The sequence below is a fragment of the Notothenia rossii genome, assembly GCF_949606895.1.
Source record: "Notothenia rossii genome assembly, chromosome: 4".
Lineage (NCBI taxonomy): Eukaryota > Metazoa > Chordata > Actinopteri > Perciformes > Nototheniidae > Notothenia > Notothenia rossii.
The window spans coordinates 11,743,263-11,770,937 of NC_136902.1; the positions used below are offsets into that span (position 1 = coordinate 11,743,263).

At 42.0% G+C, this 27,675-nt stretch overlaps 2 protein-coding genes and 1 long non-coding RNA gene across 11 annotated transcripts in view; 2 read left to right on the forward strand and 1 right to left on the reverse strand.

Moving 5' to 3' along the window:
- LOC307037339 (ras-related protein Rab-7L1-like) overlaps positions 1-27,675 on the forward strand; it is a 584,338-nt gene that overhangs the window by 537,832 nt on the left and 18,831 nt on the right. For 2 of the 6 annotated variants that reach the window (XM_079678148.1, XM_079678149.1), the window contains exons 2-4: positions 21,574-21,755; positions 22,411-22,532; positions 23,100-23,352. In XM_079678148.1, coding sequence (XP_079534274.1) covers positions 21,574-21,755; positions 22,411-22,532; positions 23,100-23,220 — 425 coding nt within the window. In that variant the 3' untranslated portion in view covers positions 23,221-23,352. Of the gene's footprint in view, positions 1-12,452; positions 13,548-15,801; positions 15,874-21,573; positions 21,756-22,410; positions 22,533-23,086; positions 24,720-25,044; positions 25,393-27,675 lie in introns of those variants that run through there. The other 4 variants (XM_079678150.1, XM_079678146.1, XM_079678151.1 and 1 more) reach the window with 4 other exon arrangements.
- LOC307037346 lies at positions 1,376-9,059 on the forward strand. Its single transcript, XR_013807658.1, has 3 exons — positions 1,376-1,604; positions 7,914-8,054; positions 8,530-9,059. It is a non-coding gene; the product is annotated as an uncharacterized lncRNA (long non-coding RNA).
- Positions 6,440-16,829, reverse strand: tmem81 (transmembrane protein 81). Of its 4 annotated transcripts, XM_079678145.1 has the most exons (6): positions 16,516-16,829; positions 10,328-10,572; positions 9,522-9,667; positions 8,509-8,624; positions 7,855-8,039; positions 6,440-7,172 (listed from the first exon to the last, which is right to left on the reverse strand). In XM_079678145.1, exons 1-6 carry the CDS (start codon positions 16,697-16,699, stop codon positions 7,080-7,082), a joined length of 969 nt encoding a protein of 322 aa, XP_079534271.1. In that variant the 5' UTR covers positions 16,700-16,829; the 3' UTR covers positions 6,440-7,079. The 4 variants fall into 4 exon arrangements, with proteins under 4 accessions (XP_079534271.1, XP_079534268.1, XP_079534270.1 ...); XM_079678142.1 differs by having other exon boundaries at positions 7,070-8,039; XM_079678144.1 differs by having other exon boundaries at positions 7,070-8,039; positions 16,347-16,656.

The following is a 27,675-nucleotide window of genomic DNA, read 5'->3' on the forward strand; positions in this document are numbered from 1 at the left end:
AAACAGCTGCTATAGACTTCCCAATCCTCTAAATCCTCTCTCATTCCCTTAAAAAGGTCCTTTCTAGAAAATGAATCTGCAGATTAGCTCCAATATGTAATCAGCTATACGATCCTATAGGCATTGAGACGTGATAATGAGCTTTCTCTCCATGGCAACAGTTAAATGTTAATCTCAGTAATGACGTTGCAAAATAAGAACTGTCATAGGAGTTTGGCATAAAATCAGGAAGAATAAAGACCTGAGCAGCTTTAACCTAGAAGAGAATCTCTAAAGTGTGATTAAAGACAAAATATGACGGAAGCAAAAATCTGGTATAATTGCAATATTCTCTTTATACATCCCGGCTGCTAGTTTTCTGTGTATTTATCCATTTATCTATTTATTTTCCGCTGACTATCCAGGAGCAACCGGCAACAGGGAGAGTTAAATAGCCCAGAGGGTGTAATCATTACGCAGAATAAAACAAAACATATCTACTTCTTCATTTCCTTTGTGCATTGTTGCAGAATAATGTCCATCAACTATACCTAATTTCGTCTTTTTTCAGGGTGAACAAACTATGTACTAAAAAACAACTACTGAGCACTGATGTGTGGCACTCTATAACAGACTAATGTGTTTTATGTTTTCCATTCCTGTATATTGATAACATTTTTGATTTAACATGTCAACCATCCACTGTAGAAAAACAGCTGGCCCAACAAAGTTTATTCTTTTAGATTAAATTCTCATTTTGTATTCTTTGATTGTAAACAATGTCCATGAAACAGACTTTTTAATTCACTTCAGTTGTTGAGATTGCACACGTACTTACAGATCTGTTAAACAACCTGTCCAAACTCTAGGACCCCAACTCGCCCCCAGCACAAAACCTACTTTACAAGTTTAAAACATACTGCAAAAAGCTCAACATTTCCAGTTAAAACAATATGCATCTTCAGTATTCATGTTTCATGTCTAATTGTATAAGTGATTTACTCTTTAATTATTAATAAATGTTTTCCTAGATTTGTGGACATTGTACGCTCTCTTAAAAACAAACAATTAAACCACAACCATTTCAATTACTTATTAAAGGAAGGCTCCACTCATTAGATATTTAATCAAAACTTCAGTATTTAGTGAAACATTATGTTTAAACCATACCCTGAAGAAATCAGCGATATTCCGTGGTAAATAATGATTGTATAGATCTTTTTTATCAAAACCTGTATATTCCGTCAGGCAGCTGCCATTTTGGCCATTTTCAGTAGTCACGTGATCCGAAAAACTAGGTCGTGACGTCATCTATGCGTTCACTTTGTAAACACTCCCTTTATATATACAGTCTATGAAACACACAAACAGCTCATTCGACGAAAACATGGCGCAGTATTTGAGTTCGGACTCGTCAGCCGAGGAAGAAGTTTTGAGCAATGTGGAGAGATTGGATGGGGGAATTCAGCCATACAGGTTCGAGCCGAGTGGCCAGAACCGTCAGGAATCCAGGGACAGTGACGATGAGGATGAACAGCACGGTGATCTTGCTGGAGACGATCCCTTTACTCGTGCAATTGATTTCGGGTAGGGAGACCTGTACATGAATGGTGTACTTGCGATCGGTGAGTAGCCATGGACAGTCCTCTTATGAACATATGTTGTCATGAGCTTGAAGAGCTTGAAAATAAACTGTTCACAGACGACTTGGATTGCACACAGGGGAATCCCCCTCTCTCTCCCTCTCCTGATAGCCTGTCAGTATCGTCTCATGCAGCTCACTGATCCAGTAATGAGTGACCCGACAGTGAATAATAAATATATTTATAACTAGTTTAGCTTGTTCCAGAGGTAGATAAAATAGCGAAGTGTAGGTCTAACTTTTGTGTGTTTCGCTCCGCTCACCGAAGCACACGTTGCATTCCGCTATTTTACTGTCTTTTTCGGACACCTTAAAATAATGCCACTGCATCCCCATTAAGTAATGGTTGATTAATAAATCCCATTTTATGTTTCATCATACTCTCAGAGTAGTCGTCCGGAAACTTGAAATGTTCGCTGCATACTTGCGCCTGTGGATCTTTCGGTTCGGGCCGAGCACATTTCGCTAGCCACTGCCTCCGAACGTACTTCCCCGTTGGCAATAGATGGAACCGAACATTCCATGGATTGTTCCTATCCGAATTGTGGCAATGTTTCGCGATACATTGAGGTGTAGTGCCGTGAAAAGGGAGTCGGAGGCGGTGTATTAAGAATGGACTTCCACACTTTATTATCCATTAAACACTCGGAGGTTAATACATGAACTGCTCTCATTGACAAGCTAGCAGGAATGACTAGCTAACGCTACCGGTGTTTCCCATAAAGGGTCCCTGTAGCAACAACACAAACAAGGTGAATTATGGTCCCCAATATGGTGTCACCACAGAGGCATATTTCAATAGAATTGTGAGAGTAACTACAGTAAACAACATGAACAAAGCACATACGTCAATTTGTCCTCGACACCAAACGCATAGTTCACGTCACGTCCGGTAAAATAAGTCATGTGACTCGTCAAAATGGCACCGCCCACAGGGTTGATGTTATTTCGATAATTAATCAGCTTAAAATCACTGATAACGTCATCGGATTAAAAAAAAAAAGAAAAAGACTGGCAGAGACTGGTCTGTTTTATCGGATGATAAAAAAAAAAAAAATGCGTGTCATGAGGATTCCCTCCCTTTAAATATCCTTCAAACACATACTTATGTATGGGTTTTTGGAGGGTTTTCTTAAAGTTATTTTTAATGCACAATGTGAGCTCTTTAGTCATCATAGCATTCACGACACTAACCCTTTCCCAGATCTCTTTGTGTACCACACATTTGTTCTTCCCTAAAACTACTCAAATTGAATAAGAATACCGTTTTTTTCCTTATTATTACTAGAAACAATAACTCTCCAACTTAATCCAAACATACATTTTGTTTCTTTGCAAGAGAACTCCACAGGGTCTCTTTTATCTGACTATTACAATGTAACTATAGCTGCAAAACAATGGTGCGAGAATTATAAAGTAGCATAAAATGGATGAACAAAAAGTAGAAGTACCTCAAAATCGCACCTACTGTATACTTAGTTTTTTCCATCACTGATTTTTGGATTGACGGCTGTTGATATTGATGATTAGTGAAGCATACATATAACATGCTGTACTTTTCAACAGCAACAGTTTAATTTAGGTGTTGTAGTTTAGAAAACCAAGAAAAAAAAAAGAGTAATTTTTGAACGCATCTCTCCGGGGCTCAGCGTTGTCTTAATCAACATCTAACATCTGGACTCCTTGCTCTCGTTACCTTTCACAACGTTTTTTGCAGGCATATGTTCTGGAGATATCACCTTTTATTTATCCAATGAAAACATTACAGTGCAGAGTATAATGTGTCCTAGTATGGGTCATTTGAGCTGTAATTAAATTGTGCAGTAGGCGCTGGGAAAACAGTTACATCTGTCAGAATGATGTTGTAAATAAGCACAGGGAAATGACGTTCTTCTGGGTTTAGTAGGGACAGTTCCATGAGGAAATGAATGAATTACGGTAAGCATATCATCCTAATTGAATTTGTGATATTTCCCCGGAGTCTCTAATTTGCCTCTATTCCTCCCACAATAACAAACAGAAATACACTCATCACACACAAGCAAAGACATCTTCTATCCTCACCACCGTTCTCTCTCTGATGATCTCAAAATGTGCCTTTTCTCTTTCCTGTTGTGTGTTATATATGTTTTTGTGCAAGTAAATAGTCTGTAAAGGCTCAAATTGGACTCCTTTATTACTTCTGTAACATCCCTGTGACATCACTATGTAACAGCCGCGCTTCTATTGGCTAGTACTCCAAAACATTGTACTTAATGGGCTAAGAGGCGGGACATCTATGGTTGACCAATCACAACAGAGCCGGCCTGCTAACCAATCAGAGCAGACTGGGCTCTGGTTTCAGACAGGGGAAAATGAAGAGCTTTTTGAACATTAAATCGTGTCACAGTAGACTCACAAAATTCAAATAGGAACCTAACATTTGCATAATATGGCCCCTTTAAATAGATGCAATATCAGCAAAAAAAGCCTTTTAATTATGCATAACTGTGTTACACTGTATTTGTATGGAGAATTATTAATGATGCAAAGGGGAAGGTACAATTAACTTTTTTATTCACTGTTTTACAAGTTTATCAAGTACCAGAGGAGTGGCTAGGATATAAGGATACTGAATGCACCATTGGGTGATTGGAAATTGTAACCACACATTGTAAGAAGTGTCCTTAAATACTGAGGATAATAATTGTCTTGTCCTAAATAGTGGCTATGTCCCCGATGATAGTTCTATGTTTTTCTGCAACAAACGCTACTATAAAAAATAGTTTTTGAAATGATACAGTGAAAAATGTCTTCAGTTCACCAGCAGCACACTTTACTCTTGTTTTAAAATGTGTAATCCAGGGGTGTCCAAACTTTTTCACTGAGAGCCACATACAGAAAAATATACGAAAGGCTGGGCCACTGAAGTGAGGTGAGGTCTACTGCCTCATAAGTTCAGTTTTAAGTCAGCAAAATAAATCAAATGTGGGTAAATTATGCTTAATACTTGAACATGCTTTAAGAAAAACAACAGCCTACATCACAGCTCTCCATAGGGTTCCATTCCAGCCTCAGATGGATTAGCATAAGAGGAAATAGGAAGGGTTTATTTCAAGCTTGTTATGAAAATAAGTTATTGGGCTTTTTTCTTATCTACTTAGATTTTATAGGAAAAAAATTCAACTTGAATTGACTGAATTTGTTTGAAAAGTGGGCTTCCTAAAACCTGAATACTGTGAAATATCTGTTTTTATCTATATTTAAGAAGTACAATACAAGAAAAGCACAAGTTTCATCTGTGGCCATACTCCATTATGCTTTTTGTGTAATACACCACGTCCCCTCTGGAAAGAGTCTTTGTACCAAAGCTTAATCATCGACAAGTTACAAACCACTTTCACTCTGAGATGAACTTTGAAACTTGGTTATAATATGAAACCGCGAGCAATTAAAGGATACGTGTACAGTAAGCCACAGAACAAAAATCACTCCCATGAATGGTTTATGAATATAATAATTACAAAGCTGCATACATTGTTCATCCATCCAATTATAATTTTTTGGTGTGTTTAATGAGCATTTAAAATGTGCTATACATCCTCTTTATCTTTGAGAGGGTCCGCTTTCTTTTCTCCCTATCAATCAGATTCGTTGCACTGTGGCAGCTGTGGCCCATTAGGAGCTTTGTCTGATATTGGAAATATAAAAATGTGTTCATAATCAACCTCACACGTTCGAGAAGCACTTTATGAACCTATACTGCCATCTCCTGGAACAGCTAGTCTAATCTCTTGCAAAACATTATAACAATGTTTTCATGATGTTTTCCTCAGTGGTTTTGTGCTACACCCTTAATCAGCAATGTCATCTACAAGGGCTTTTATTTGCGCTTATTTCTCAGCTTTCTTGCACATATTAAGCTAACTTCATAATAGTGTATGGAGCAAGTAAAAGTCCTGCATTTATAATCCTAAATACAGAAGTATTGTCAGGAATATGTACTAAAAATGTAAAGTAAAAAAAAACATTCTACAGTAATATTGCTTGTTTATATTAATTTGAATGGTTATAATAGAGGAAAGAACATTCAACGTTCTGCAACACCACATGTCAAATAGTGTACAATATTACCTCTCTGGGCAGCTGTGTGTATCTGTGTATAATGGATGCCCGGTTGGAAATAGTCTATGAATTCCTGGGAGCATATGTCTCTGCAAAGCTATATACTGCACACCCTGTTGTGATGCCCCTGTAGGTTCATCAGTGGAGAGAATGTGTCTGTGCTGCACTTGCTGCATTGATTGCAGTAACTCTGGACACCTGGGTTTGGTGTCCTGCAGTTCTTTAAAGCCTCTCTGCTCATCTCTGTTCGCTCCCTGCTTTCTCCTGCAGGCACCCGGCTCTGATGAGCATACCCAGTGTTTATGTGACTTGTTGGTGCAAATAAACACCTTTCTCTACCCGTTAATGTGTTGTGTCTCCTCTTTGTTGTGGCCTTCTGAGCCAGGTCACCTGTAAATAGCTAATTTGGCTGTGTAATAACTAGTGTCCAACATGGCAATGGATTCACTTCAATTTCAGATGTGATCAAAATTACATCATGTAGATAAATGACTAAACTCCATCCATCAGTCAAAGATTCTCTCTTTTCATCTGTTCTTATCCCAGCACACATGTTGACGTGTCTTAGGAAAACACAGGTGTTACTAACAACATTAACAATGGCTTTGTTCTGCTCCCTGACATGTCAACCTGTCTCCTGTGGGGGAAAAAGCATTCTGTCCTCTGATTGCAAAGCCTACTTTTATCAAATTGTTAATCTACCTGTCTCCTTGGCAGATGCAATGTACTGTTAGAGAAAAAAAGACGGGCATTTTGAATGGATTTCTTTTCTGTTGATGGAAAAGGGTATTTTGCAGTGTTGGTCTAGTAGCCGAGGGGTCTGAGATGTTCTAACCTGCAATGTTCCCAGCTGGGGATTATTATTACATCTCTTATTGCTTACTGTCATCTTTGTACTTCTAATGAAGAGACAAACCGCCTTCAAATAAAATCCAAATCACATGAATCTAAATCTAATTACGCATAATTGCCCAAATAACACTTAAAACTAGGATCCTTATGGGTAATGAGAACACAACATTCACATAATTACCGTTTAATCTGATTCTGCGAACGTGTTTACAACCAATCCCTCATTTTCACATCCAGCAACGACATCATCAATCATTTGGAGTCTTGTTTGTGTCCACCCGATCTCTTTTATTCTCTCTTTTTGGAGGTCTTGTTGGTCTCTACCAACTCCTGAGGGAAATACCTTGTTTTCAGTGGCTACATGCTCCACTGTGTTCAGCAGGCAGTCTCTAACAAGCCTGTCTATGGTCTGCTACTGAGCAGGTAGTGTAGAGTAAGAGTTTGTTTGTGCAGAAATGTAATTGCCTGTGTGGTGAGCGATGGAAGGTCAGTTATAACTGTGTTAGCACATGAACTCTCTCGTCCTCAGTGTCCACCAGAGGCCCAGCAGCATCAATCCAGCACCAACGCCCGCCAGGCTCAAACTGATCAGCACCTGAGTGTTCAGACACAACAAATGCACAGTTGATAAGAAGGATATATAGGGCTGCCCTTTAGCATGGTTGAGCTATAGCCCATGTACTACGGCTTGGTCCTCATTCAGAAGACTCAGGCTCAAAATCGGCCTGGGACCATTTACCCACGCCTTCTGGTTTCCCCTTTCAATACTGTCACTTCAATAAGGGCACTGGTGGCTCCAAAAAAAAAGTGGAAAAAAAGAGATCGTTATGAAATAATTCTGCTGAATTTAGTTTTATTAAGTGCTTTGAATCCGTGGACAAGCTGTTTCTAAGGGCTTTAAAACGATATGTAATCTTGGCAGCAGTAGCTCAATCTGAGGGACTTGGCTTGGGAAATGGAGGGTTGACAGTTCAAGTGCCTGGAGAGGTGTTCATTTGCCTCTTTGGGATGCCAAAATGCCCTAGCAAGGCACCAGACCTACACACTGCTCCCCAGGCACTGTATATACAGTATAATAGCTGGCCACTGCTCCTCATACTAAAATGGGATAAAGACAGTGTGTTATGTTCACTGTGTGTGTAGGCTACTTGCTTGACGATTAAAAGAGGATTCACAAAGTCTTCCATTCGTACATAATAGTACTTGAAGCAAATCCCAAAATAATCTTTAGTGCATGACTGCTTCCCCAAATCCATCCCTTCCTGAATAAACCGTACAGTGTAAATCAGAGGCGTTCTCTGGTCTGACTCGGTCTGGTTCTGCTCTTGGTTTCCAGAGTCCCACTGGGCCAGAGAGCTCTCGTAGTCCAGATTGAGTACAGAGGATGGCAAAACCCGGATCCCCCAGTAAACCCTCTTCACCCTGCGGAAGCTGGCATCCTGCACGACACAGCAATAAGTACCTGAAATATAACATGGTGATTAGTCGGCGCTTAAAATGATGTCCTTTCATTCAACAGGCAGGAGGTGTGTTTATGTCTGTGTGTGAACGTGCGCTCCGGACTTTTGTGAGTTTCTCTTTGTGGGAATGTCTTGGTGAGAATTTCAGTGCTGTTTCGAGGATATTATTGTGAAATTATTACATGTTGAAACTTTCTTTGTCTACCGTATAAACACCATAGACATTACTTTTAAACCTCACCTGAAAATGATGCTACTTTGTTTGTGCAGCTTTCATTATGGCATTATATAAAACAAGTGAGGCAAACGGCAGCACATCAAATTACTTCTGACATAACATACTGTATGTTCTGGTTAACCTTTGAGAGTAAAAGTAATGTGTGTTTAAAAAAAATCGTATACATGCACCTCTCCTTAGAAATGGAAAACTAAATTCAGTTTCTGTGTGAGCACATGCATCGGAGTGTTTACCTGCGTCCTCCTCCATCACAGGGTCCAGAATCACACGCTCCAGCAGAGGGGCGTTCCAGCGAGCAAACAGAGTGTCGTCAGAGCTGATTATTCCTCGGGCATAACGCCATGACACCCTGAGCCGTTAAAGAAAACATCTCACTGAGCAGAGCCCTCTGTCAAAGACCTGCCGCAGTTACAGGTGGTTCTGAATCTATGGAACAACCTCAACTTTGGCAAAACAAGCCATTTTTCTTTCATTTTAATCCCATCTCTAAATGGCAGAAAGCAACAACTTGCGGAAAATTTCAAAAACAAAAATGACGGTTTTTGCATCCGTCTGTTTTAGTCCCATTATTGGGCTACAAATGTATGCATATAAAGTGCATTTGTACATGAATATAGACATCATTCCGGGTATTCCAGGTCTGTTATTACAGGTAATACATTGTTGGATACTTTCCCGCGGCCCTTGACATAAGGCCCCTATGGATCGAATGTTTTCAGGCCTGTTTGACCTCTGACCCCCACCAGCATTACTAATGGGTGTTGGGTTTATTCAGAAGTGCTGCACCTTTAACCCCACCCACAAGTGATGTCACAGGGTCAGGGAGCACATCTGTACATCACAACAAGTTCACAACTGGAGGGCAGACAAAGACGATGTTCAGTTTAGTTTCTCATTTAAGTGTTTTCCGTATTTCTATTTGTATGTCTTAAAATCTAGTTTTGATACCTCTATCAATAATTCAGTGATTATAATGCTTAATGCATATTCTAAAATACAATTTAATTTTATAGCCAAACTGAAAGGGCTTTTTATTGGGAAGGCTGAATAATGACCCACAGCTCAGTTTTGCCTTGGGCTGGTTAACACCCTTCAAAAATTATTACAAAACTTTTCATTTTATTCTGCAATAGATATCTAGTTTTTCAGGATGAGACTGTGTTATATCTAACATGACAATTGCAAGATTTCTTCCCCCCATTGTTTGCAATCAAAAGACATGAATCAGTCTCCTCCTCATCCTCACCTCCAGGAGAACCTCCCCATCGCCTGCATCACTTCTCCCAGACAGTCGATCTCCACTCTCTCTCCTAGAGTCACAGTCATGGTCCTGAGTCCACACTGCCACGACTCCAGACAGCTCAGCTTACGCACACGACACTCCTCCGACACCTTTCATTAAGCAATTTCCACATGCAAACGAGAATGATTCATGTTAAAGGTCCCCTATCATCCTGTTTTTCATCAATATTTTATAGGTCTCAGATATATACAAAACATGTCTCTGAAGTGTTTGGCTCCAAATACCAAACAGATCAATGCAGCATTACCCATAATCCCCTCTGTTTCAGCCCTGTTTCAAAAGTGCTGATTCTCTGTCTGTTACTTCAGATGAAAATAAGGAGCCCCTCCCCCCACGCCCCTCTGAGAGAGATTTGGTTACAAAGAACACAAAGGTGCTCTAGGAGGAGATTCAGGTGATAAGGTGTGGGGGGGGGGGTTACCTTGGTTGGTGATTGGCTAATGGTTACACAAGCCAAAAAAACGTTATGACATCATCAAGTGGCCAAAATCTGATCAGCTCATTTTCAGACAGGTTTTTAGATAAATGGATCAGGACAAAAAGAGAGAGAATCTTTTCTCCTGAAACTTTCAGAATCTCTTTACACAGAGGGGGACATGTGTATGTATAAAATACATGAAAATCATGCAAAACCCAATTTTTAGAACCTAAAAAGTGGATTTTGCATGATAGGAGACCTTTAATGTAGTTATTTTCCTTCTTGCATTTGTCAATGATTTAGTGTTAGATGTTTAAGACAACCACAGTACCTCTGTTTCATCTTTACTTCTCACATCTTCTTCCATGGCTTTCTTGCCATCCTTTAACAGACAGAGGGTTTGAGTTTTAACACCCAGACCACAGGTAGCGCTGCAGGGGGAGCTGTCAACAACAACCTCCACCGACACCTTATCCACCTCCTCCAGGTCAACTGAGGTCACAGGATGAAGGAGGAGGAGGAAGAAGAGGAGAAACCTGACAGTCACATGTTGCATGTTTGTGTTTGATGGTAAATCTGCAGGAAAGAAAAAAGTGTTTTTTAGTGTCAGTTTATGCACAAAGTTAAGTATCACAAAGAAGGTTGAAAGAAGTGCAGTCAAGATGTTCAGGTAAGTTTGTTGATTTATTTGAATTGAAATTGCATTTCTGGGTAACATGCTGCCAGAATTAGTTTTCAAGATTTATTATCAGATGTCAAAGCATAATTGTTTTCCAATATACAAAATAACTTAGCTACATTTAAATTAATGTAAAACTACTTACCCCCTCTGTGTGAAATGTAAGAAAAATACAAAATAAACAGGTAATACATGAGGATTTCAAACTCCTCCAGTTACTGGGTTTGATTATCAAATGTATTTTTTGTTGTGACAACCAGAGTTCCAGGCTGCAGGTTCCCTTCGTCTGTCAGTCATAATGTTGACATATAACATCTGTTCCTCTCTACTTTATGTTGTTATATTTGTCAAAAAAGGGGCTATAAAAGCAGTTTGTATTAAATAACTATCAATTTAAATTAAGCTTTTAGAACAATATTAAGGTCCTGGAAAATGCAATTCTGCATTGGTGTCATTTTGTATTTATTTGCTATTTACTTTTTTAATCTTTAGATCGTGGAAATAGCTCTTGATCTTGTTCTTATTAGGTAAATAATTTAAAACATAAACAAACATAAACAACAACATATTGTATCCCTAATTTAGTTTATAGCAGCTTAACTGATACATGATTGATTTTTGTGTACAGAATACATCATGTTGACCAGTGGAAACCAGCTTGTTGAATATTGATGATGTTGCAGTTTGTCATATGACCACTAGGTGTCAGACAAGTATCAGAGAGAATGAAAACAGACATTGACATAACATGCTGTCGACTGCACTATACATGGTCATTCCTTAAAACAGACTATCACCTTATAAGTTAAAAAGTAAATCGAACAGTATTAAGTTGTCTAGCATTTGTTTTTATTAATATGCAACGTTTATGCAACATTAACGTTTTCTGTACATTAATGCACATTTGTGGATTCTGCTGACGTAATTATTTTTATTTTAAATCATATTTGCATTTACATTTATTGATCATTATAAAATATGTACTTGTCAAAATAGGTTATATTAAGAATTGTTAACAATTTAAAGACTTTTTTTTCAAGTGGCAATGTTTAAAACAAATCTTTTTTTAAATCCTCCAAACCCTTATCTGTGTCCCACCTTCGACATGGTGGTGACAAAATGCAAACGTGACTCAAACCTTGTCTCGGTTAATGTGTGTGTGACACTGAAATCAGATAACAAATTCACAGACAACTGAACAAACATTGCTGTATTTATCAGTTGTGCATCAATTGAGAATGTGAGGAGACAACACATTAAGTCTGCATTATGGAACATAGAATTATGAATCTGCCAAATGTGTTGATGAGCTTGGATGTTTTCCTTTTACAATTAGGCCAAATTGCACCTTAAATTTCAGACCAGCCTGGACTTCAAGTCGACTGAAGCACCCACCTTCTCTCTTGGCTCCCCGTGCCTTTTATTCCAAACCCAAAGAATGAATATGGTACTTTTAGCACATTAGGAATGGGTTGGTGTGTCAAGAATAGTAATTGTTTCAACCCTAAGTCCATCTGATGCTGGGAAAAGAACAATGACATGAGAACACACCAACAATGATGAATCAGCATCAGTAACATGTGCAATAGACGGTAACAGTGGCCTAGTTGGCAGGCCGGGAAAAGTGTGTGTGTGTGTGTGTGTGTGTGTGTGTGTGTGTGTGTGTGTGTGTGTGTGTGTGTGTGTGTGTGTGTGTGTGTGTGTGTGTGTGCGTGCGTGCGCGTGCATGCGTGCGTGCGTGCTTGTGTAAAAATAAGGAGGCACAACAGGAAAAGAGAGAGAGTGAAGTGGAGGAAAATGGAGGAGGATGAATGTGAGGAGAGAGGTTGCATAAAAACAGGAAGAGAAGCATGCAAAAAGGGGAACCATAAAACAGTACCATTAAGGCTGTGTCTCTTTGTAAGGTGGAAAGTAAAGTACCTAGTGCCATTGAGCACACACTTTTTGGAGTATTATGAACTTAAAAAATGTGAAGATCTGAATTCCACAACCTCACTTCATGTTTCTGTAGTCAGTACTGGAGGTTGGTGGAGGCAGATCTGTTGGCCTTTTTACCTCAAAGTGAGCAAAAAAACCGTTTGCTTCAGTTCCTCTTACAGCCAGACGTTGACAGTCACACCACCAGCATGTGATATGTTTATTTTCTCTTGCAGTATAAGTATATGATAATGTTATGAGATGTTAAAGTCTTAGAGAGACATGCACCAAACCATAGCTCCTTCAAATACTCCACATTAAAGATATTTAATTGTATATATATTTAATTCTGAGGAGTTAGAGAATATTGTGAGAGAGAAAGTTATCTGCCCAGATTTATCAACTGTTTTAGCTTCCTGTTCTATAAGGGCGTGGTTTATGACGTTGATTTATAATAACTTCCTTCCAGACAGCAACACAAGTAGATCAGAGTGCTGTGCTACACGTAGAGAAGCACTGTTTATGTTTAGGAATATGTATTCTAGGTGTCATAGTTGATACGCTATAGAGACACAGGGTTTTCTTAACCATCTTTTGGGGTTTAGAGGTAAGGGCATTTGTAACTTGGATTTATTAGTTTCAGACAGACTGACAGGTAGTTAAATGTTTAGGTTGAACCAATGCGTAGAAAGGTTCAGAGAAAGCAAAGTCCACTTGTAATATAGTCAAGTATTTGTTAGTTACAGAAAAACGACTGTCTCATACATCCTGTTTCCTGACATGCTGCTGAACTTTGAGCTGTTGGCACATGATAATATTGTCTGACAAAGGAGAGCTATGAATGAGCACCTGCTTAAAATACTGATTATTGGTGATGGAAATGTTGGGAAATCCTCGTTTTTGCATCGCTACGTCGACGGACAGTTCAACAAGACGTACAAGATGACAATGGGAGGTAGGGCTGTTTTATTTCATCAGTGTTCTGTAGAAAATGTGTCTGTGCAGTATCTCAATGTGGATATATGGCAATGGTCTTTGGGTACCTGAATCAGGTTTTCACCTGATAATGGCAATTTGATCTCATGGTTGATTCAAATAGTCTATGTCTATTTAAAGAGAGCATAACAGAAAGTAAAAGAAAAGAGCATAAAAGAAGGTGAATTGTGTTCTTTGAAGCTTTAACACTGGCAAACATGAAACTAAGTGAGCTCAGGTTATATTAAACCTAAGCAACAAACTAATTGAAGAACAAATTGTGATGACACGAGGAACACAGGAAGCAAATCCACAAGGGACAACTAGAATGTATCCAGGGAATGAACACACTTAGGAAACACCGCAGAACCACAGGACACAACGGGAACATTGACCGGAAACGTTTAAGAGACACAGCTGGAGAGGGCAGGCAAAAATGAAAAAAAATAAGCTACAAGGAGACTATTCTACAAAATAAAACAGGGATACCAAAATCAAGATCATGAGAAAATGCAAAGAATATACATAAACAAGGTCTACTCAATAATAATACATTCATTTAATGTATAAAAGCAGTTCTATATTGTCAATGGATATTCTTGTTTCATACTAAATAAGTGCTTGTTGATGTCCTATTGAAAAAGGCAAGGTACAAAAAAAGCTATAGTGGCAGCAATTGACAGTAAAAAAACTAATAAACATTGTGTTTGTCCTTTTCTTAAAGGTCACCTATTGTGCAAAATCCACTTTGTCATGTCTTTTATACATAAGTGTCCCCTCCTGTGTAAAGAGATTCTGAAAGAAGTCTCAGGAAAAAAATATTTGCTCACTTTTTGTCCTGATCCATTTATATTAAAACCTGTCTGAAAAGGAGCTGATCAGATTTTGGCCACTTTATGATGCCATAACGATTGTTTGGCTTGTGTAACCATTAGCCAATAACCAAACAAGGTAGGCATTCACAGCAAACGATGCTGGCTTACCGGTATGTTTGATATGTGGAGAGAAGTTGCTTTAGCTTTACGTATTGGAGGAAAAACACGGAAGAGGAAGACAGCTGACGATCTTCAGTCATAATTCAATCACCTAACTCTTTTTAGGGTGCAGCCATCGGTTTTATTTATGTCAAAGTGGGCCCATTTTAATTATTCATTTTCTTCAAATGTGCAGAGGACTCCCCAAGTGCTGTGTTTAATTGATTTTAAAGTAGGCCTGTGTATTTTTTTTAATTCTCCTTATAAGAGTTCTTTGTTTATTATTAGAGGTAAACAGTTTTCTATAATGTAATAAATAATAAATGCATAAAAACTGTAGTTTTTGTCTATGATATAACAGTATACACAACTTTATAAGCTATCAAGCTATCAAATATGTGTTGCGGTTCCAGACAAAACAAATTGGTGGAAAAGGGGGCAAAATTGTTCTTTTGGTCAAAAAGTTTGCAGACCCCTAAAGTAAAAGACAGAGAATCAGCACTTTTGAAACAGGGCTGAAACAGAGGGGATTATGGGATGCTACATTGATCTGTTTGGTATTTGGAGCCAAACACTTCAGAGACATGTTTTGTAAATATCTGAGACCTATAATATATTGATAAAAAACTGTATAATAGGGGACCTTTAAAACTATCCATAGTCCGGCATTAATGCACAGCAATAGCAAAAATGGCTTGGTGATTTCCTAAACATATTTTTGAGCTTTCAGTAAAGCTGGAGTAAATAGTGGATTGGATGGAGGCAATTGTTGCCTTCTAATGTGAGATACATTGGTTGCTCTGGTGATTTACTGCTCGATCTCAATATGTTTTCAGTCTTCCCCAATCGGATTCAGCAGAAGGCGTCAAGGCGATAAACAGATGGTTCATCGAGTCACCTGCCAAATGTTTTTTGAAACGGCCTGCCCTTTTCCACAGTTTTATATGATGGCTTCTCAGTTACCCACCCCAGCAAAGCCTGTTCACCCTGCTGCCATCTGTTAAATGTACTGATTCTTGCATGTTTTGCATTTTGATAAACAGTTTTACAGAGTATTATCCTGCTCCTTCGCTAAGGATTGTTTGAGTAAACTTCTCTCTGAGAGTAAAAGTATTGAATTGGAGAGTTAATTTTAGGGGGTTTTTTTCCCCTGTTTTTTTTAAATCTGTAAAACCCAGATTTCTTTCTCCACTTCTGTTTTTTTACTCTTACTTCTCGCTTCTTCTTTTTTCTCTACAAAATGTTTTTCTTTTTCTCTAGTGGATTATGCTGTGAAGCTGCTGCACTGGTCAGATAAAGAAAAAGTCAGACTCCAACTGTGGGACATCGCAGGTACAAAACGTTTTTCAGCATACAGATTAGTGGAAAGATGCATGGGTGATTTAGGCCACACGAGGACAAAAACGTTCGTTTGCGTTACTGTTTAGTGTCATATAGACCGAACGGCATACGCAACGCTCTTGGGGGTCCACCGGCTCCGTGTGTAAGCCCTATAGCCTACGATCATTTTCTGATAATGATGACGCAATAGCCCCGCCTCTCCCCACCTCTGCTGCTAACCCCCGCGTCAAAGTAAACTGCACACTGAATTCAGATTATTTATCTTTCTCTCGATATGGACATAAACGCGAGTGAAGTCTAATCTGACAGGACGGAGACACGCAGCTCTGCTCACCTGTAGCTCCTCCCGCTGTGATGCAGCGGTGAACGGAGCAAAACACACACTTCAAGTCAGATCATCACCCTTAGCTATTTTAATTACCTCTCAAACTACCTAAACTAGTTATAAATATGTTTATTTTTACTTTCGGGTCACTCATTACTGGATTTACTAGCGTGTCCCTCCGCGCCGACACCCCGGCAAACGAGGATGGACCCTTCTCTCCCTCACACCAGGGGAGTCGGAGGCTCGGAGGCTCGGCTCAGAGGCTCGGCTCTGCGGCTGCGGGTTTAAGATCTCGGGCACGGACTCACACCAGGTCTGCTTATCCTGCCTTGGGCTGAAACACGCCCAGGATGCTATTGATAACCCCGGTTCGTGCGGGCATTGTTCCCGCTTCACCGTCAAGAGCCTCCGCCGATGGCTAGCGCGCCAAGCTAGCCTGTCGGGACAGGACCCCCTCATGTCCGTTGATTTGCCGGCCGGCAATCGGGACATGGTGGCGACCGCCGCGGAGATTGAGCCCCGCGCTGTGTCAGGCTGGGGCTCAATAACGGCGGTGGCCGCGGAATCGGAGCCCCGCGCCGTGTCAGACTGGGGCCCGGTGGCGGCAAGGGCCGCGAGAGCGGAGCCCCGCGCTGTGTCAAGCTGGGGCTCCCAACTGGACCTCACCGTGGTTCCACCCACGGAGGATGTCCTGGAGCTGGACTATACGGAGGAGGATGAAGAGGATACCTCTGAGTTCCTCTTATCCGACTCGGATGAGCACGAAGATGACATCTTCGTTTCATCTGCTCAGGCTGCAAAGCCGGAGGCGATGTCCGCTCCCCCGGGCGAAAGCACACCAGCTTCGCCCTGCCTCAGTATGGACTTGCAGGCCGTGTGCCAACGCGCTGCGTCCAGGCTGGACATCCCCTGGCCTGAAGTGGCCAAGGAGACCTCCAGATGTCGCTATGAGGGGAAGACCTTGCCCCAAGCAGCAAGGATGAAGAGGCAGCTTCTCCCAGTCTTTCCAGAGATGCTGGACGAGGTGTCGGTCTCGTGGAGAGACCGCCCTTTCAGCAACAAGGCCCAAGTCCAGGGTGCCTCCTCTTTGGACTGTGACGGCATGGAGAAACTCGGCCTGCTCCGCATGCCGCCCATGGAGCCGCTGGTGGCAGCCCACCTCCAACCGCGGCTGGCTTCGGCACCGAGCAGGAACCCCACGCTACCGGCAAAGGCAGAGCACTTCCAGTCAGCAATGACCGAACGAGCCTATAGAGCCGCAGCTTTGTCCGCCAGGGCGCTCAACGTCTCCTCGCTGCTGACCGCCCACCAGGCGGAGCTCTGCGAGGACATGACGGTCAAACCTGAGCCTGCCGTGTGGGACGAAATCAGCGATCACGGACATTTGCCTCTGTGTGCAGCGCTGTGCAGTCCAAGCCACGGGCAAAGCACTGGGGATAATGGTTGTACAGGAGAGAGCCAGGTGGCTCAACCTGACGAATCTTCCAGACCGGGAAAAAGAGGACGTCTTGGACATGCCTATTGTTCCCGAGGGCATATTTGGCTCCGCTCTAGCTTCGATGCAGCTGAGATGCGAATCAAAAAAGAAGGAGGATGAGGCTCTCCAGCTTTGTCTTCCCCGAAGGGTCCAGCCGCCGCCTTCAACGGCCCCGCGGCAGTCCTCCGCTCAGGTTGTCTCACATCCCCCCTCACTTTTCGGGCATTCTGCATTCGCAAGCCCGGAGAGAATCGGCACATATTCTGGAGCAAGAGATTCTCTCGCTACTAGAAAAAAAGGCTATATCGATAATACCCGCCGAACAGAGTCAGAGCGGCTTTTATTCCAAGTATTTCCTCGTTCCCAAACGGGGAGGGAACGGAATTCGGCCTATACTAGATTTGAGGGCTCTGAACAAATATCTCAAAAGATACAAATTCAGAATGCTCACTCACACATCTCTGTTGCGTCTCGTGCGCGAGAACGACTGGTTCACATCAGTCGGCCTGAAAGACGCGTATTTCCACATCCCAGTATATTACCCACACAGGAAATATCTGAGGTTCGCTTTTCAGGGTGTCTGTTACGAGTACAGAGTACTTCCCTTCGGTCTGTCTCTCAGCCCACGAGAGTTTGTACGGTGTACGTAAGCCGCGATAGCCCCGTTAAGGCAACAGGGTATTCGCCTGGCAACTTATCTGGACGATTGGCTCCTTCTCGCATAGTCGGAGCAGGAGGCTATTACGCAGACGAATGGCCTCGTAAAACACCTGCTCGATCTGGGTTTTGTAATAAACACAGAAAAGAGCATGTTGTCCCCAACCCAGACTGTACTCTTCCTGAGCCTACACCTGAATTCGGTGCCCTTTACAGCCCGCCTGTCAGCAGAAAGAGTGAAAGCCTTCAGGGCTTGCCTCGCTCATTTCCAGCAACGCAAATATTTTCTCTTCAGATCATGTCTGCGTTTAATGGGGCTCATGGCATCAGTCATCCTGGTGGTACGACTGGGAGGCTTACACATGAGGGAGTTTCAGCGCTGGGTAGCTTCCCTCAGACTGGACCCCGCGCGTCATGGCGCGCGGAGAGTGATGGTCAATATGAAATGCGTAATGGCACTGCGCCACTGGCTACACCCGACTTTTCTTTTACGGGGCGTGCCTATGGGTGTTGTCCTATCGCAGAAGGTGGTCACCACAGACGCATGTCTGGCGGGCTGGGGGGGTATATACGAAGGTCGACCTGTGAGGGGTCTCTGGAGCAGAGACCTCCAGCAGTCACACATCAATTATCTGGAGCTTCTAGCGGTGTTCCTCACCCTGAAACGCTTTCTGCCTTTTCTCAGAGGACACCATGTCCTCGTGAGGACAGACAACACGACCACAATATCGTATGTAAACCGCCAAGGGGGTTTGCGTTCTCTCCAGTTACACATGCTGGCACGCAAACTGATCTTGTGGAGCTGCGGACGTCTCCTCTCTCTGAGAGCGACGCACGTACCAGGAGAGATGAACCTCGGGGCAGACCTGCTGTCCAGAGGTGCACCACTATATGCAGACTGGACTCTGCATCCAATGGTTGTGAGTCAGCTGTGGGTGCGTTACGGCCGAGCCGCGGTGGATCTGTTCGCATCAAAAGAAAACGCTCAATGTCAGCTGTTCTTTTCAATGCGCGATTTAAACGCACCGTTAGGCATGGACGCGCTCGCGCACGTTTGGCCCCTGGTCCTTCTGAACGCGTTCCCACCCCTGGCTCTGATACCCCCAACTCTGGCCAGAGTGAGAGAACAACGCCACACACTGATCCTGATGGCTCCGCACTGGCCTGCAATGTATTGGCTGGCGGAGATATATCAGCTGCTGTGCGGGCAGCCGTGGCAGCTCCCACTACGCAGGGACATACTGTCTCAGGCGGGGGGGACGATCTTTCACCAACACCCAGAGCGCTTGGCACTATGGGCCTGGCCCGTGAGTGGTACAATCTGAATACAGTGGGGCTCCCTCAGAAGGTGATAAACACTATTCAGAGTGCAAGAGCTTCCTCCACCAGGTCCCTCTATGACTGTAAGTGGAGGGTGTTTGAGGAGTGGTGCCTTCAAAGGGACACATCTCTTTTCAATGTCCTGTCGGGGTGATTTTATCATTTCTACAGGACCTGATTGAAAAACACAGAGCTTTCTCTACGATCAAAGTGTACCTGGCTGCTATTGCTGCATGCCACGTGGGCTTTGAGGGAAAGACGGCTAGCCAACATCCTTTGGTCTGCCGTTTTATGAAAGGGGCTCGCAGGCTCCTCCCTGTTTCCAGGTCACTGGTGCCCTTATGGGACTTGGCAGTGGTTTTAGATGGGCTCACTCGACCTCCATTTGAACCCCTGGAAGAAGCTGACATGAAACACCTGTCACTGAAGACAGTGTTGTTACTGGCTCTGGCATCTGCCAAGCGAGTCAGTGACATTCATGCGCTCTCTGTACATCCTTCATGCACTCAGTTTGCCCCGGGGCAAACGAGAGTGTTGCTGAAGCCCAACCCTGCCTTTGTACCTAAGGTGGTTGGTTCATGTACCCCCATTGACATTGAGGCATTTCCTCCGCCACTGTGTTCCTCTGAGAAACAGCGGCCAAATTTGCTGTGCCCAGTCCGTGCTTTAGGCACCTATATGGACAGGTCAAAAGAGTTTCGATGCAATGACCAACTCTTTGTATCCTGGGCTAACCCTCATAAGGGCAAGCCCGTTACCAGGCAACGGCTCTCCCACTGGATTTTGGAAGCGATTGCTCTGGCTTATACGAGTCAGGGTTTGCAGGCACCAACGGGCCTGCGTGCTCATTCTACTCGTGGACTGGCTACATCCTGGGCTTTGTTCAAGGGTGTTTCCATCCAAGACTTGTGCAGCAGCAAGCTGGTCCTCACCGCTCACTCTTGTCCGCTTTTACAGGCTAGATGTCTCTGCTCCAAGTGTGGCCCGCGCAGTGCTGGGCCCCGTGTTGAGACAGGGTTCTACCTGTTAAGTTCTGGTTGTTTTGGTGATTATCGAGATAAGCATGTCTAGCAATACGGGAGTTTCAATATCCCATAGTGAGACATCGAACGGAGTGTTATGAATGAGAACTATAGGTTTCTTACGTAACCCCAGTTCTCAGAGTAACATGAAGTGAGATGTCTCACCAGACGGCCCTTCTTGCTAAGGCGAAGCGAGAAGAGGTGCTTATTTTGAATGACGCTGCGTCGTAGCGCAAGCTACTTATAGGGTGGGTGGATTCCCTGACGTAGACGTCAAGATCACCAGCCAATCAGGATTGGCGTAATCAGATTGATGCTTCTGTTTGCATACGCGTTGAGGCGCATCCCATAGTGAGACATCTCACTTCATGTTACTCTGAGAACTGGGGTTACGTAAGTAACCTATAGACACTGACGCTGTCAGACGAGAGGGAGGAAAAAGAGAGGCTCCATGTATTTTATTATTATATTATATAGATTCGTTATTCATTTGTTTTAAAGCTCAATAAACAGCAAAGAAGACCTTTGACTGGCACCTTTATAATTTTGTCTGGAAGTAACTTTAATACACGTTGACTGGCGAAAAAACTCTGCCCGGTTCCCTCGGCCCCCACGCGGAGAAAAAACAGAAGGGCAACCATGACAACCATGCTTCTTTGCTGCTTTTGTGGAGGAAGTTACAGTGCCACGTACAGGCTCCTTCATATGTACTGCAGCTTCTCCAGCGGTTGGAGCTAAACGGAGCTATCTCGCGTGGACAGACACCATCCGGTGAACATTGCGTGTGGACGGAAGCTTTTTTGCGATTGCGTTTGCGTTAATCCTATGCGTTTAGCCGTATGCGTCCTCGTGGGGCCAGGGCCTTAATGAACTTTGTGTCTTCCCTCTAGGCCAGGAACGTTTCATATCCATGAACAGGGTCTATTATAAGGGTGCGCTGGGCTGTGTGGTGATGTTTGACGTCACCAGCTCAGCCAGCTTCCTCAGCTGTCGCCATTGGAAACGGGACCTTGACAACAAGGCCATGCTTCCCAACGGAGAATCCATCCCCTGCATCCTGCTGGCCAACAAGGTATTTTGTATGTCTTAAAGGGTGTAGTATTCACAGGCAAATGGAATATGATTACCTGTTTTGATTAGTGCATATTAACCTGGAACTAAGAATAGGTGTTTTTTTGTGCCCTTTGTTTTAACACTACCTTAAGGCCACCGTAGTTCTCCGATACGCCTGTAAAACTGTGGTAACGCCGCCACCGACTGAATTACTTTCCTCACAAATTAGTGTTATGCTAAGGATGGCCTTTGAGCGATGTGAAGGTCATCAAGGTCATGTTATGTCATGCATCTAATTCATGACATTACTTCTTCCCTATCACAAATCCAGCTTGTAACAGAAGTAACAATGTCATATCTACATGTGGCAATTTGTTCATGCGGAAAAAAACAGTTCTGTTATGAATTATTGGTGTGACTTTTGAGGTTTAAAGGTTTTGTATTGACCGTATTGTATAGATCCATGCTGCACACCTACAGGTTCAACCATTTCACATCATATTATCATAGCAAGATAACCCTGGATGGGACACATTTGATTTTTAATAAACCACAGCTAACACAATACATTAATCATTTATGCAACCTCAGCAGGTCAAGCAAGATCCTGAATCCCTCACCTCACAACGACAAAATGACTTACTCCCCCTCTCTCTCTGTCTCTCTGTCTGCAGTGTGACCTCCCTCAGCGGGTCGTGCCCCCAGACAGCATCGACAGGTTCAGTAAGGCCAACGGCTTCATTACCTGGATGGAGATTTCGGTCAAAGAGAACAAGAACGTTGGTGAAGCTATGAGGTAACAAAAACAATAACAAAAGAAACTTAAGAGAGTACGGGGTCAGATGATGCATTGTACACTGAACTCTTATTTGGGTTCCAAATAGTTTCTTCCTGTTATGCTGAAGTTCTACAAACCCATAACCATTCCTTCTGAAGAACACTTTACATTTTTGTTAATATTCATGTTTTTTTTGGCCAATTTCTTCAAAGCTTTTGCTCAAGTGTTTACAATGACAGATATGACAAAGTGGGAGCAGTAACCTTTGTGTTCACTCCTACAGGCCAGCACTGAATCGTACATAACAGTGACAAAGCGGTATTCAACCAATTATGTTTAAATAACTCTCAGGAGTGATGTATTTGATGTTGAAGGTTTGCAAAAGCATTGAATTCGGCAGGATATTTATTTGTTATGAAAGTTCCATTAGCAGAGAAACATGAACACAACTGATGAAGGACTTATGCTTCAATGCATGCTTTTTCAACTGTATGTGAACCCTAGCCTGAAAAGGGATTTATTTAGTTGGAAACCTTGATGATTCATGATATTCCTATAAATCAGTAAATCAGTGTTGTGTTTCAGGAGATTGGTGCAGGACATTTTGTCTGTGGAATCCAGTCTTGATTCACTACAACCCAAACCTCAAGAAATCGTTAATCCTCAACTGGACTCGTTGGTCGACGGAGGAGCAGGATGCTGCTGAAACACAATCAAAAGGACAAGTAAACAGCCAGGACCCAATCATATACTCAAGTTGTTTCAGTGGCCACTGAACAATGCACTTAACTGAGAGAGCTGTCTGCAGATAACAGTGGAATCACCAGGAGATGTCAATGTAAGTGGGTTATATTTATGCTGAGTAGATCTTCAGTGTCCATGTGTGAGCTGGCAGGGATCTAAGAGGACACTTTAAGTGGGATGAGGAAACAACACACGTGTTTCTCATTTTGGACAATGTACGATTAATAAACGAGTGTGAAAGCAACAACACTGGTTTAACTGTCAGAAAGACTCAATAAGGATTCATCAACTTTTTTTCTAAACCAATTAAAACCTGTTTCAGGATCTAAAAAGAAGAAATATCAGTAGCCTACAGTAAAGTACACAAAGACAGGCCATGGCTCTGAGCCCTGCACATGACTGTTTTCTTAACTCTCTTCCCGCGGCAGATAATTTGACTCAAACATGCACAACTGAATTTATAATTAAAATATTTGTAATGTTTTCCCCACTATGATTTTAGTGATGTTTATGTTTTGGTAGGCTATAACAGTGTTTAGTGGGTTTTGTTATACCAAAAAACACACAAAATAATAATCTGTGAGAAATTGATAAAATAATTGAGCCACCACAGAAGCAAAATGATATATAGAGAGTGAAAAATGATTTGATTATTCATCCAGTGATTCTTATTGACTTACTGATTGACAAAGTGTATTGGGATCTTCCTTGGCCCTTGCATGAATTTTGTTGTTATCCTTTTAGACAAACACGTAATCCTTTTTATTTTGAGTACATTCTGGCAATTATTTCTCCAGAAAACACAGTGTGCACTGTTGGGTCAGGAGAAGGAGGATGTTGTGAAGAGAAACAGACGGAGCAGATGGAAAGTGTGTGTGCAGTCGTTAAAAAGTGTGAGAAGAACGAGGCGTAGAGCGTGCTCAGTGCAGCCGGTAGGTCTCCGCCTCCAACAGGCTGAGACACATGCGGTGTGTACATGTGTGAGTGCATGTGCATGCGTATACACTGTTTGGGGGTCAGGTTAATTCTGTGAAGCTACGGTTGTGTTTGTGTGCATAATTAAGATCAAGGCACATGCGTGATTATGTGCCTTGAGTGTCAAATGCCCACACACATGCTGTCAACATTCCTCCTCTCAATTGTCGCCGTGCCTTCGACTGCTGAGATTTGTGGGTAAATTCCCACTGTTTTAAGTATTTTCGAGGAAAATATTATAACTAGTATACATGTGCGCTTTAAATAATAACAATAATCTCCAAAGCAATGTTAGACCCACAAAGTTTTTGTTTAAATTGTATTCTCAATGGACACAGTGTTGTGTGAGGTTTGTCTGGTTAACAGTGTGTTGTCTTAAAACATGTACAACAAGCTTTATTGAAAATAGTAAGGATAAAATGTAGGTTGTGAAAAATGTAACCTTTGCTCAGTGTCCATAGAGAAAATAAATGGGACTTCATAATTGTAGGCTACTGTTTTGATACTGGACACTAAGGAGAGTTTAATACATTTAAAAGTGGCCATATTGCAGCATACAGGTCAAATTAAGGTGAGATTGTGGCGCCAGATGGCATTTTGTCTTTGAAAGAAACAATTCCTGTTGGAGCATAATGTACATTTATTACAGCCTGTTTGATATATAAATGATTAAGTAAAGATGGTATTTTGACCAGCATGATGCTAGAGGAAAGGTCAGGTGGTGACAGGACTTGTTCTAAGGGGCACATTCGTGTTCAAGCTTTGCTCTGTAACAATCAACATCGGCACCTCTGTTGTTTCCCCGACACAGACTGCAAGGAATCTGGGTGTGAGCCTAGATAACAAACTGTCCTTCACTGCAAACATCGCTGCTACAACCCGCTGCTGCAGATACACACTTTACAACATCGGGAGGATACGTCCCCAGCTGACCCAGAAAGCAATGCAGGTTCTGGTCCAGGCTCTCGTCATCTCACGCCTAGACTACTGCAACTCCCTCCTGGCTGGTCTACCTGCATGTGCCATCCGACCTCTGCAGCTCATCCAGAATGCAGCGGCTCGTCTGGTCTTCAACCTTCCTAAATTCTCCCACACCACCCGGCTCCTCCGCTCCCTTCACTGGCTTCCGGTACCTGCTAGAATCCACTTCAAGACACTGGTACTTTCATACCATCCCTCGCCATAAAAGAGGATGTCGCTATAACTTCTATGAAAATGTTCCAAATGTGCTCAAACTTCACATGTGTGCTAACAGTGCAGCCGCAAAGACATCTACGGGACAGTTTAGAGATTTCTTCAAATGTCGTTGCCATGGCAACACAATGCTCAACATGAATCACGGTTTTCTCATAACTTCATTGAAAATGCTCCAAACGGCCCAAAACTTAACAGGTTTGGTAACGATGCAGCCATCAACGCATCACAGCGTATTATGGGATGTCATCAAATGCCGTTGGCATGGCGACAGATCATTCGCCATCAAGTTAGTTCAAAAGTTTGCAGTTCAAATATTCTGCTGCTTTTCCAAGCCTTTTTACTTTCTTTTCTTCTCTCATCACATATCCAAGCCCCCAGTGTTCATGTATCATTTCAATCTAAATTATTCACTTTCTTCTTACACATTACATTTCAGCATAGCAGTTTAGCGTGAGCTTTTCAGCACAAAGCATTCCCACTAAAAATTTCTTCAGGAATTGCATTCTCTAGTTTTTATTATTCCGCCGGGTTTTTTTGTGCCTCTTCTGCTCCCACATTCCACATCCTAGAAACTCTGTTCAAACATCAGAACATTCAGCTCGATCGGGAATCAATGGCTATTACTTTTCTCATTCATAACGTTCATAATTCCCGAGATATATCCCATAATTAATCACATTTTTAACATGGAAGTCAATGGAGAAACTCTTCAGGCTTGAAGAATCTTCAGGCTTGAAGAATCTTCATCCGACTTCAACTGCTAACTGTTCCTTCATATTTTCACTCAGAAACCTCATTCCAACTTTAAAATGTTACACATCTTTCTGATATTATTCGTGTTACACAACTTTTAAATCTGATTCATACTTTTAGAGATATTAAACATTGTTCAGACCTTGGTAAAAAGTCGTTCTTCAGATTTTAACAGTGTGTATTGCTCGTTAAGGCTAGAGCGTGTGATGTCAGAAGTAGAATGGAGGAGAGCTTGAAATTTGCCTTCATATTTTTTTTTTAGGAATATATTGTGTATATATATATACAATATATTCATAAAAAATTATAAATTAGAATTGTAAATGAAAAAAGTAATGTAAAGGGTTTTTCATTATAAAAAATAAAACGTGCTCATCTTACTGTTGAATTGACCTAACAACAAACAACTGGCCTAACAGCAAATGTCTATATTCTGTAGACCAGCTATCCAGGATAGTCTCTAAAGATTTCCTAAGGGGTAATAGCTGCTGCTGGGGTACTGACTGGAAGTAGTGCTGATATCATGTCTTCATATCCTCTTAAAATACTCTGTCCAACAATATAAGTCCAATGACACATTTTTATTTAAGATGCATTCTTGTACTAAGGAGGGGAATTTGAAAGAGAACACCTGAAAAAGTACTTGTTGGTGTAGTTCAATTAGTATACTGAGTCAAACAGTATCACACTCATTAAGAATGTATGGCAGAAAATCATTTTATCTCTCATCAAAGATAGCAGAAAACATGCATTATTGTACTCAGGAGGGGAGTTTGACAGAGGATCACTCAAAAGGTACACATTAAAAGTACTCTAAATAGTATTTATCAATCCTCAACCTCCAAGCTGTTTTAATGAATATAGTTCTGAAGAAAAAACCATCGATGCTGACTTGACCACGCAAACGGGAAATACGGCCCCATCAATTCAGCAATGTCAGTAACATCAAACAGAGAGATACTCATACTTTATAAGATAGGGATTCATGGCTGACAGTGCAAGACAGAAAGCCAGATAGACGGATCGTGAGACCGACAGACGCACACACGCACGCACACACGCACGCACACACACACGGACAGACTGTCTTCTGTATGTTTTGCATGTAGCCATATTGAATGTATTTTTGTGCAAACACGCACTGCACTGTAGGCAAAGAGTATGAACCTTTATTTTGAAGAGTACAGCGCAAGCATAGGGCAAACTAGCCAATCAAAAGCAAGGAGGCACTGGCCACCCACCCATCTATGGAAACGAAACATTGAGTGGTATACTTGTTTTAACAGTAAGAACAGAAAAAGGAACAAACGAGCTGAATTTCCGTTTTTTCGTTCTCGGGCAAAAAACCAAAAAACTACCCGTTTCTGCTTTTTATTTTTTTTAATTAGAACTAAAAAACAAATGCTTAAAACGTACCTTGGTCACCCACTTGTGGGATATAGGTTTTGTGCAAAAGGTTGGCTGATGTGACTAATAAAGAAAATCAAAACAT